At 32.8% G+C, this 11,779-nt stretch overlaps 1 protein-coding gene across 1 annotated transcript; it reads right to left on the reverse strand.

Annotated features, from left to right (window-relative positions):
- Nucleotides 1–7,553: 7,553 nt before the first annotated feature.
- Nucleotides 7,554–11,191, reverse strand: LOC110636479 (monogalactosyldiacylglycerol synthase 2, chloroplastic). Its single transcript, XM_058139743.1, has 8 exons — nucleotides 10,416–11,191; nucleotides 9,782–9,954; nucleotides 9,184–9,345; nucleotides 8,944–9,085; nucleotides 8,617–8,841; nucleotides 8,462–8,524; nucleotides 8,292–8,366; nucleotides 7,554–8,187 (listed from the first exon to the last, which is right to left on the reverse strand). Exons 1-8 carry the CDS (start codon nucleotides 10,728–10,730, stop codon nucleotides 7,927–7,929), a joined length of 1,416 nt encoding a protein of 471 aa, XP_057995726.1. The 5' UTR covers nucleotides 10,731–11,191; the 3' UTR covers nucleotides 7,554–7,926.
- Nucleotides 11,192–11,779: the final 588 nt, after the last annotated feature.

The raw sequence follows: 11,779 nt of genomic DNA on the forward strand, positions 1-11,779 counted from the left end.
GACACCACTTTGGGATTCCTTGGTAGTTTCAAGGCCACACTATGGCCCACAGACTGGGAAGACAGGGGGAGGATCGAATTTCGGCTTCTTGACATTGATCGATTTATGAACATGGACGAGTTCAACGTGGTATTTGGTTTTGATAGTATCGGATTCTAAGAGATTCCGCAAAACCAAATGGTCTACAATAGTGTTGACTTCTGTCATTTTATAGCCCCGAACACTGACGTTTATAACTCTAGCAAGTCCAAATCTTTTGACATTACTAGTCCTGCTTTGAGGTACATGCACCGATTAGCCGCTCATACAATCATGGGCCACGGTGATAGCCTAGGCGTGGTGACCGCCAATGAGCTCATCTTCCTCTAGTGTATGGTCACCGGACAGCGTTGTAGCATGGGATTCTTCTTGTGCAACCACCTTTGCTGCTTATCTCACCAACCGACAGGCCATATAGTGCTTGGGGGCCTCATCACAGCTATCGCACTCCACTTCAGATTCGTTCCAGGTCATCATAGGCTGCGCTCGATCCTGGGCACCTCCAGGATTGACCAGACCATCTGCATATCCATGGGGATATGTAAGAAGGTCGGTAACACGTGCTACCTGATAGATGCCGAAGAGAATGTCATCCCCAGGAGAGATAAAGCACAAGTAGAACCTGGAAAACCATCACAGCCATAGGACGAAGCCCAAGAACCACTCCACCATGAGTCCTTAGCTCGAATGCCCTCCCTACACTCCACCACCGACAGACCCCATCCTTGCCTACCTTCAGCACATGGAGACTACACTCAACAACAGGACGTAAGCAATCGAGGAAAATCTCCAGGAGGCCCACAATAAGCTTGACATGATTATCGAAAGGCTTGATGAAGAGGGACCATCATCCCCATCAGTGACTTTTTAGAGTTAGGACTATAGGATAGGCTCCTTCATATAAAAACCTAGTTGCCTTAGTCCTACTTAGTGCTCATAGGTCTCTATTTCCAGTTTTTTGTCCAAACTTTTAACTCTTAATACATAATATGCTTTTTGATAATTTTGTGTGCTGTACTTTAATTTTGCATATTGTGTTGCCATTGAAGACAATGTCAGATATGAGTTTGGGGGTACAAATGCATTTCATGCACTGCATATCATTGCACTTTATTGCATTGCTTAATTATATCCATACTATACTTGTGTATCAAAAAAATTCTAGAAAATTTTACAAATTTTGAATTTTTGAACTGGTTTTTAACTTAGAATTATAACCATAAATATTAATATGCTAATAATTGTTCTTCATGGGAACGAGGAATGAAAGTATCTTGATAAGCAAAAAGGCTTTAATTTGTTATATGTAAAAGACTTAATCACCTTAGTGAAGCTAGACTAGTTAAACCCTTTTATAGCCATTAATTTATCACATTGAACTTGCAAAATTAGGAGAAAATTTTTAAATACAAACAGACCTAAAAATGCCTCACTAACTCTAGAACATGTCTCTTAGACCTATCAAGGTGAAATCCTAGCATATGTTTAAAAAAAGAGATGATTAAGGCATTCTTTCATTCAACCCATTAAGCCTTAAGCCACCCTTAGCTACAATATACCCCTTGCAGCCAACTTGAGCCTATATTTTCACCTGTAAAATTTTCCTTATTTACCCACACATATTTACCTAACCTCTAGCCTAAACACTCACTCACCCTTTTGAGGAAAGTCTAGTGTATAAAGGATAAGTACATCAAATGTAAAAGAAGGAGAAGATGAAAATACCAAGAGGAGTGCAAGTATATAATTAAAATAAAATAAAATAAAAAACTTGCCTTTCCAGCCCAACAAAAGCAATGAGTTTAGGGGAAAGAATAAAAGGGACACAAAAAAAGAGAGAGAGAGAGAGTGAAGAATCCCAAAAAAAAATTAAAACACCATGACAAGTATGCTTGGCACTATAAACCCTTCTTCCCCATGCAAATATCAACAGAACAAATTTGGTATACTTAAAACCTTATACATGAAAGCTAACCTCAAATTTGCATTCCTTAAAACCCTTTCATTAATAACCAAATTATCATCCTTTAACCCCATTATAACCCTTCTAATGACCTTTTGATCTTTTAAAAATATTTGCTACATTAGTGGAGATAAGAAATTGAGATGTGCCTATGGAGTTGGAATTAAATAAATCTCAACAATTCCTATAATAGAGGCTAAATTTGAGGTGAGTGAGTATTTTATAAGTCTATCCTCATAAAACAAGTTATTTGTGACTTATTAATCGCCTTACATAGAGGAGCAATTAGTTTAAACACCACAAAAGTGGGAAAGGTTTAAGCAGGTAGCTATTAAAACCTTTATGCCTTGAAGGAAGAGAATTGGTATGAAGGTTGAAGGAGTTCAATTATATGCATATTGAATTTATGGTTATACTTCTGAGTTCTCCCCTAAAATATATTCTAAAAAGGCTTTCAATTCGCTTGAGGACAAGCAAAAATTTGAGTTTGGGGGTATTTGATACACATGTATTATATATATAATTTTTAGTACATTTATATAATATTTCATAGCATTTAGATAAGTAATCTCATGCATAATCATCAATTTCATGCACTTTTGCAAATTCCATTGTCAAACTCTGAATTCTATGTTTTTTGTATGTTTCCAAGTGTTTTGAAGAGGTTCCAAGGCATAGGAACAGAGTAGAAGAATTGGAAAGGCCAAAGAATTGAGAAATGTTGCTAATACACCTTACAAGGGTCGTGTAATCAAAGCCACAGACCCGTGTAACTTACTGCCAGGAGAAAGATAAAGAGCCAGGGAAGAATTAAAGTATACGGGCCGTGTACCATGCCCCTTGTAAAATATAAAGATCCGTGTAAGTCTCTACCAGGCCAAGCTTGAAGACCTCCTTGAAGTACAAAAGTACACGGGCCATATAACCAGGCCTGTGTAATTACCTGAAGCCCGTGTAAAGTCCTATCTCGATACAAGATGCAACAATTTAAGCTCCAGTAGGTTATATAGCCCTGGGCCGTGTACTAACACACGAGTCGTGTATCATGCGACAATCAGTTTTCTGAATTGGTTCAAGCTCTAGCTTTGACAGAGAGAAGAGACTCCTAATACTTTGAGGACTCTAAAAACCTAACCCTAGATCATTTAATATAAAGAGAGGAGCTGCAAAAAACAAAGGAGAGTTCCTTTTTGAGTTTTGAAGTTTAAGGGTAGAAATCTAAATTCCAGACCTAATCTCACCTTCATACTCACATCCTTCACAGCCATCTTGGAGAGTAGATCATCAGTACAAGAGGGAAGCCTTCAGCTGGAGTTCCAAAAGTTCAAGGCTGCAGAAAATCCTCATCAGTTCTTTTATTCTATTTCTCTAAGACCGTTCATGTTCTTTTATTTTATTTCTATTATGTTTGTTAAACTCACTATGAGTGAATAAATCTTTGATTCTGAAATTAGGAGAGTAACGCTTGTAATTGTTATTATGGATGAATATTGTGTTTTATTTATTGGATTTGAGTTTTGCCATTTGATTCGATTTCTTATGATCTTAATGCATGCTATGTGTTGGTACCCACTTAGTATTGATTACAAATATTAATTGAAGGATTGAAAGGTGAAGATTAATATTAGAAAATCAGGATTTTGAGCTTAGGAAATCTGACCTAGAGATAGGCTGATGACCTTTGTGGAGTTCTAAAATTAATTATAAATCTTAAAGGGTTTATTAGGACTAATCGCCAATGAAAGTAGGGTTTGGCTCTAATTGGAACACACATTAGGTGCCTTGAGAGAGGACCTAGGATATTTTAGGATTAATTTCTATCAAAGTGATGATCCTCAATCCAATGAATAAATGAGATTAAAATCCATAATAAGATTACAGTGTGAAATCTTAATTCTGGAATTGTTTCAATTGATAGTTTTATTCAAAGTTTATTTTCAGCATCCAAAATAAGTTTAATATACTCTTCGTTCATATTCGGTAGTCTAAATAGTCACAACTGCTATGTAGTTGGTACTTACTAACCAAATTCCTCGTAGGACGATACTTCACGCACTACTTTATTACTTGTTAGCAATTCGTACAATTGCGGGGTTGAGAAGCCAACAAATAGAGCTCCTCATATTTTTTATTTTATTTGTTTACAGGTCGGGAGAGCTAATGCTCCCCGTTCGATAGTCTAATTTATAGCTGGACTCTGTCCGTTTATTTTCTTGAAATTGGGCTACCTTATTGGGTTTTATGGTTGGGTTAGAGATAGTTAGGCTTACTACGGGTTTTGTGGGTTTTATACTGACCCAAGTCCTAGTGCCAGTCCGGTCCAAAAATTGGGTCGTCACAAGTACTTTATTAAAATTATTTTTTAACAAATTATAATTAAAATTCTGTTAATTATTATAAAAGTTATTTGATTATTCATAATGATTATTATTATATTTGTTTGTTCAAATTGATTTGTTATTGAAAATTATATTAGAAAATTATTAATAGTAAAATATTCATATGTAAAATTATAATTCTATAACTACAATTATAGTTATAATTTTAACATAATTATAATTTTAAATTTTAAAAGTTTAAAATTTATTATCACAAAATGATGATAAAAAAATTAAATAAATTATGCATATATTATGAAAATATGTTAACACAGAATCATAGTAACATTAGAATTTTTATTTCAGTTTGATAATTCTTCTAAATTGAGATTACATTGTGATTACATTGTTATCATTGATATTTTTATTCATTTATTATATATTAATAATTAAATTTAATTATAACAGATAACTTTTCATAAAAATGTAATCTAATTAAAGATATAATAAATTTTAATTTAATATATATTTTATTAATAAAATTAATTAAATTAACATTAATATTATTATTTTAATTTAAATAATGAAATTTAACATTTAATATATATATATATATATATATATATTATAAAAAGAATAATTGAAAATATGTAGGGATAAAATTATCATTGTTATTATTATAAGATAGAGTTTTCACCTAAAAGTTGATTTCAATTTTTATTATAAAATTTAATATTTTAAAATACTATAATTTTAAAAATTTTTATATAGTAGACTATTTATTTCTTAATTAAGTGATATTAATTTAATATAATATATTAAAAATCATTAAAAATTATATATAAATAAAATTAAATTAATTAAAAATTATAAAAATAATAATTATCCTTTATTAATTCCATACCCATTACAATATTAGTAAAAGTAATAATCAGCAATAATTATTGCGAAGGGCACAGATGGGGCCATTCAAACTTCAAAGGCCACAATCACAAATGCAGAAACAAGGGCCAGCTTTGTCTTAATGAATGTAGTGACCTTCTATGATGTCGTCTGGTTTTCGGAAAGTTGGGACGTAGATGTGTTAGCGGTTCTTGTTTATTGATATTTAAATAAAATATATAAACACTACAGCTCTCCATGCAAAACAAAAGAAAAGGCAATAATTTGATGCTGTACTCAGAATTCACACAAACCCCTTATTGATTATTTAGGTTTTCTCTAAGAGGCATAACTGCTGATCGATAAATATGTCTTAAACAAAATTGATACGGTTTAATTCCGATTCATTCCCTCTTTAAGCTTTGAATTGTCAATTTCAACTCGAAACCAACCTGATCGGGACCCATGTGCAGGCCTACTTTCAGGAACCCAAAAATTATTTTACGAGCGACGCAAGCTGTGAGGGTCCACTGGTTAAGATTTTTATCAGTCCTTTTGGACCTATTCAATGATTTTTTCATTGGTTGACCTGTAACCTTCTGTTAAAAAGGAAAAAGTTTTAATGGTTGGGGGCAAGTGAATTTGGCAACTCCGAGATTCTACAAAGTGTCAAAAATTAATTTGTGGTATAATAGAAACATAAATTTAAAATATTTATAATTATATAATTATATAATATGAAAAAAAATATATATATATTTATAAGAAATTAATAGATATATATATATATCGTCTCTTATAATTATGTGAGACTCACTCTTTATATTATAATAAAGATTTATTTTCCTATGAAAGAGTAGATACTATTTTTTAATGCTCCCAAGTATATCTAATAATTAACTAAGATTTATATTATTTAACCATAAAATCTATATATCACGGATAAAATAAGAATAAAAATTTAATTGTGATAAAAAAAAGTGAGATAAAATCATTCAAAATTTTTAAATTTTAATCTTAATATATTTTTTAAATATCTCACATATCTATCATAAAAGTAAATATATAGTCATCCGCTCTCACTATAAATCTTTTTTTCTTTTTTATTTTAATTAGATCGCAACGCTAAAACTTTCTATAAAAATATTCAAAATTATACCATATAAAATAATAGTTTATTTAATTGAAAATAAATATCCACTTTCTAATTAGGCAAATTTTTTTTTTCTTTATTTCGAAAAAAGTGTTAATTTGAGCCAAATAAGGTTGAGATGAAACAAGACACCTTTGGATTTTGGAATTTTATTTCCCAAGCCACGTGAATGCCTAGCTTGTTCCACCTATCACAGGATTTACAATCTGGCATTTATGTCCCTGCACCAACCATCAGGCAGACACTCCCACAACTTGGCATTGAAACCCTGTACTCGTAAGAATCTTAGCCTGGAAGTTACAACCGTTTTCTATTTTGAGGTCAATCTTTATGTGTGGGTCTTGTAGTTGTACCTCATTTTTCCACAATTAAGTCTGCAGTTTCAAATGGATACTTTCATTCCTCAAATGAGTCAATAACTACCATTCCATTAACAATACAAGACTATAACAACCTCTCAAATTGTATCCTCTCACATTTGACCATTTCAGCTTCTGCTTAATAATATTCTCATTGGATAGAGTTACCGTTGGGAAAAATATTTTTTAATAGGTATTAAAAAATTAAAATTAAATTTAGTAAATTTTAATCATAAAAATATTAAAATAATAAAATAATTTTTTTCAAATTACTTTTTACTATAGTACTTAAAATAAGTTTTTTATAAGCAATTTTGACTGTTAAATCACAATGACGAGCGCTAAGTCTACAAAACCCTCTCATTTATTTTGTTCTGTTTTAAAGATAAAATTAGAACCAAGAATTGTCTGTTAAAAGCTCACCAACCTTTAAATTTGACAAAATCAGAGCCTATAATAGCTCCAAAACATACCTCATGACAGTTGACAGTTTCATCTCCTTGTTGATTATGATAGAAAAGGTCAGGTTGGTGTTACTCTGAACCTCTAGAGCTTACGAATTGTAAGGATAAAAACTAGAATAGAAATTGTTGTTTTGAATTGTCTGCTTCTGAAATCTGAACAAACTTATAGCTCAAACTTTTCATGTCCCAAGAGAGCTTGTCCTCTTACAATTATCAGGATTAATATCTTAACTTTAAAACCAATCATATAGAAGGTGTTATTCTAAGCCAATCAAAAGCTTGAAACATTGCTTGGAAAGAAGATTCATCTTACACAAGCATGCATATAGATTAAAGCATACAAGACCAAAATTTCAAGTAATAAAAACACATATCTAAACAACTGAAACACTGGCAATTAAGAATAAATTACAACACAATTAAATTTCACAACAATCCTAACTTCTCCCAAGAATACCCAAAATATCATAACCTTTTCAAACATCAAAACAAGCTTAACAGAATTTACACATCATTGTTTCTGTTCAAAAGTTCATCCCCGTCCCTCCACCACAACCTCCCCCACTCCCCCTCCCTTTTTCCCTTATTGATATAAGAGCTTGTTTGCCAGAATTTTACACTTCATTTTTGGTGTTCAAATCCCCTGAGGACAAAGAATGATAATATTTGAGCTAGATATACATTGCATTGCAGTGGGACAAACCTTAGTGTTATAGCTTGTAGTGGAAGACATCGATCGATTTATCAATCAAATTAGACGTGTGAATGATGATGTCAATATGTAGGGCATATTGGCTAGAGGACCACGTTCTTGGGCAAGCTTGTGAATGTCTCTTACAATGTCGAACACTGCCTCCGGTTGGGCTAGCTTAAGTGCATTCTCTGACATCCTCTTGAGTTCATCCGACTTCGTGCTAAACCATTCAGTCACAATTCTTGCAGTTTCTTTAGGACTTCTGGTGAACACACCAGCGCCATTGTCTACTACATAAGGCACATTGCCCTTTTCCTGGAGTTGCCAAATGAAGAAGAAAAAGAAGTTGAATTAGAACTAAAGGTAATGGCGCCTCCCTTCTATTAGCAAGTGCAGTTACCGAATGTTTGAGCACTTACTTGCCCAGGAATGTAATCATTGAGAATAATAGGAAGGCCTCTAATCAATGCCTCTGCAATTGTACCAGGTCCAGCCTGAAAAACACCCGAAAGTGATAGATCCTATCAGAATGCAGTAAAGGACAATATACTAACATATGATTGCTAAGATAGAAATATCTCAAGCATACTTTTGTGATTATGCAGTCACAAGCTGCCATCCATTTCTCCATCTGCGTCTCGAATCCTCTAACCTGCAAACAGGAATACAGAAAATAAAAAAATCAATCAATGGATGCTTTTAAGCTTCTTGTATTACACAAGTTAAAGAAGTAAAATTAATTACCTTCACTGGGATCTTCCAATCCAGAGATTCCAATGTAGACTTGAGAACCTTATTTCGCCCACATATAATAATTAATTGCCCAATTGGTTTATCAAACTTCTTATCACGAAGTGATTCTCCTAGAGCCTCTGCAGTTTTCCTAACGGGACCCATACCTTCACCACCTCCCATTAGCAAAACCGCAGGCAAATGAGGATCCATCTGGAGCTCTTCCCTTAGTTCATCCTAAAAAAAAAAAAAAAAAAACACACTATTGTATAAGAATTCCTTCCTACTAGTAAACATGTGTGCATATGAATGTAATCATGCATGATCATAACCATAAACCTTTGAAAGAACTGCACGGGCAAAAGAAGGCCGGATGGGCAAGCCAAAAACACAGATTTGAGAATCTTCTAGGCCATCGAGTGCAGCTCTCTTGGCTACCCCCTTTGAAGGGCAGTAACATCTATTGACTCCAGGATGAAACCTGAAAATATATAGTTTCAGTATTTATATATATTAGCCACTGACGATCAATAAGCATAAAATGATATAATTATGTTCAAAATGATCTTGGTAACTAACCATGTAGGATGACAGGTATTGAGGTCTGTAATCACTGTAACGAAAATCACTTTCTTTTGCAGGCCTTGCCATTTAAGAACCCATAAAGGAATATGCTGCATCATTGGATGAACGCTAATGATAATGTCTGGTTTGTACTCCATTAGACCTGCCTCCACGTCCCTTCAATCCCACAATGGAATGGAGATCATAAAAATTCCATTAAATTATGAATACAAAGTTTGGATTCATTCATCTTTCTTGCATCCAATCAAATTTCCACCTCAAGAAACAAATCATTTTAACTTCAACTGCAGTCAAACATTACTTGAACTTATTTTCTAACTTCTAGCATTGATTGAATGACAAGTGGGGTCAGAAAAAGAACCATTATGAAAAAGAAAATACAAATGCATAAACAAAAGTGAAAGTGGTAAAAGCATCATGAACTTACTACAACTTCCAATCAAGGCATATAAAATAATATGAGCACTGTTAACTAAGAAATAATAATCATAATAATAAACTAGAACCCAATTGCATCTAATAATTTATATCGTAGAATCAAAAATATCTAGAAGTTAAAGAAGATGAAAGTGAGAAAGGTTAAGTAAAGTACTTGGCGTAGTAGGCAGCCATGAATGCAAGGTAGCAACCGTGTATCCATCTCGGAGAAGTACTATGAAATGCAACCTTCCATAGCTGTAAATGTTTCAACATGAATTTGTATTGTCTTTCCATGTCATTCAATGGCCACCCTGTGTACTCTTTCCACACATCCTTCACAGTTACCTGAAATCAAAATTATCAGCTGCTAAGTTGAACCATGACAAAAGAAACAATTGGAGATTTTTTTTTTTTTTCGTTAAACAGGAAATTGAAACGCTTCTTTAACACTCATATATATTTTGTCTTAGTGCTTTAATAATCCCAAGATGGGAAATTTCACGGAGGAATTGATTGAATTCATCTCAATGGAAAGAAAAGATGAGAAAACGAGAGAAAAGGAGCAAACAGCTAAATCCAAAATCTGCACTTTACCCATTACGTACAAAACGGAGAAAATGAAAACACCTCTAACAAGAAAGTCGACAGGCAAACAAAACCAGAAGGCAGAGATCCAAATAAGTCCAAGAAGCACCAAAAAGGCATGTAATGAACATACTATTTGCATAGTCTGTGACAATTGAACAAACAAATCCCAAAAGATCAAGATCTAGAAAGAAAGAGAAAAAACAGAGACTAATACATACACTGTATTCATCGCCATACTCCATCTTGAAGGCATCACGAATGGCTTCAGCAGAAGCACGATGGCCACCTCCGGTGTCACTCATGATGATCAACACATTCTTGGTTCTTTCAGCGCCAATCTGGACCAGCTCCATAGTCCCATCTTCTTGCTCAAAATCATCCTCAGTCTCGTGAATCATATATTTCTTGGGTTGATGATGATGGTGGTTGTTGTTACTATACCCGCTACTACTATTGGCGCTAAAATTCCCATAAGCTCTCTGCAAAACCTCCGTCATCGACGCCTTCCTCGGAGACGCCACTTTCGTCACCATTTCCGAGCAAAAAAAAACAAACCAACCAACCAACCAAACTAACGGAGCCAACTAACGTTCAAACAAAGAAAATAATAATAACAATAATAATTATAAGGAAAGAAGAAAGAAAGAAACCCAGGTGGTTCCAACGGTCAAATTTCCGTTCCCGCCACCAGAATATGGGATTCTCCGGCCGAGAAGGAGAGGGGGAGGGAATTTGGAATTGTTAATGTTTAGGATGGCGTGTTTAAGATTTGTGTGTGTGAGTTGGCAATGTAATGATGGGTTAAATTTGTGTGTGGGAGATGGCATTGTGCCAAAGAATAATTCTATTGGAAGAATTTATGACCGTCAGATCCGCATTTTATTTTGGAATGTTCGGATGGGAAGATTCGAATCTTTTTCGCTACTCTATGTTGAGGTTCTATTTTGGATTTTTGCTAACCTGCCCTTTGTTTTTTGGGTATTTACTTATGTCGGCTACCGAGTAATCTAAAATTGATTTGGGCGTGCGGCTGCCCTGCCTTGGTCTATGAGGTGGAGACTTTACTAATTTCACTTTTGAATTAACCCCGGTTGATTTTTTCTTATTAAAATATATATATATATATATACATGAAAATGGGACTTGACACCTGTTAAGTATATTAATATTAAATTATTTTCTAAAATATTAAAATCTAGAACACATCATATTAGTCCCAAAAAATCATTTATGTACGATAATAGATAAAACTATACACATTTTCAAAAAAATTATTATTTAATTTATATATTTTAATAAAATTAATTATTTAATTTTTATATTTTAAAAATATATTATTTAATTTTTATATTTTATTTTTATTAAATTATTTAATCTTTCTATTAAATTTTAAATTTTTTATTATTTATACTATCTATACTCTATCAAATTTTTAAGAAAAATAATTAATTAATCTCTAAATTTTAAAAAATATTACTATTTAGTTTATTTATTTTAATAAAATTAATTAGTTGATTTATATATTTTTAAAAATATAATATTTTAAAAAATATAATCTTCGATAAAAATAGAATTTCTATCG

This window comes from Hevea brasiliensis, chromosome 17 (genome assembly GCF_030052815.1).
Source record: "Hevea brasiliensis isolate MT/VB/25A 57/8 chromosome 17, ASM3005281v1, whole genome shotgun sequence".
NCBI lineage: Eukaryota > Viridiplantae > Streptophyta > Magnoliopsida > Malpighiales > Euphorbiaceae > Hevea > Hevea brasiliensis.

Excerpts from the sequence above, each read along its gene's own strand:
- LOC110636479 (XM_058139743.1), bottom strand. The coding sequence starts at position 10,730 with ATGGTGACGAAAGTGGCGTCTCCGAGGAAGGCGTCGATGACGGAGGTT. Across the intron at positions 9,346-9,781 it reads ATGGCTGCCTACTACGCCAA|GGACGTGGAGGCAGGTCTAA; the intron begins GTACTTTACTTA and ends GTGGGATTGAAG. Across the intron at positions 8,188-8,291 it reads ATGATTACATTCCTGGGCAA|GAAAAGGGCAATGTGCCTTA; the intron begins GTAAGTGCTCAA and ends TGGCAACTCCAG.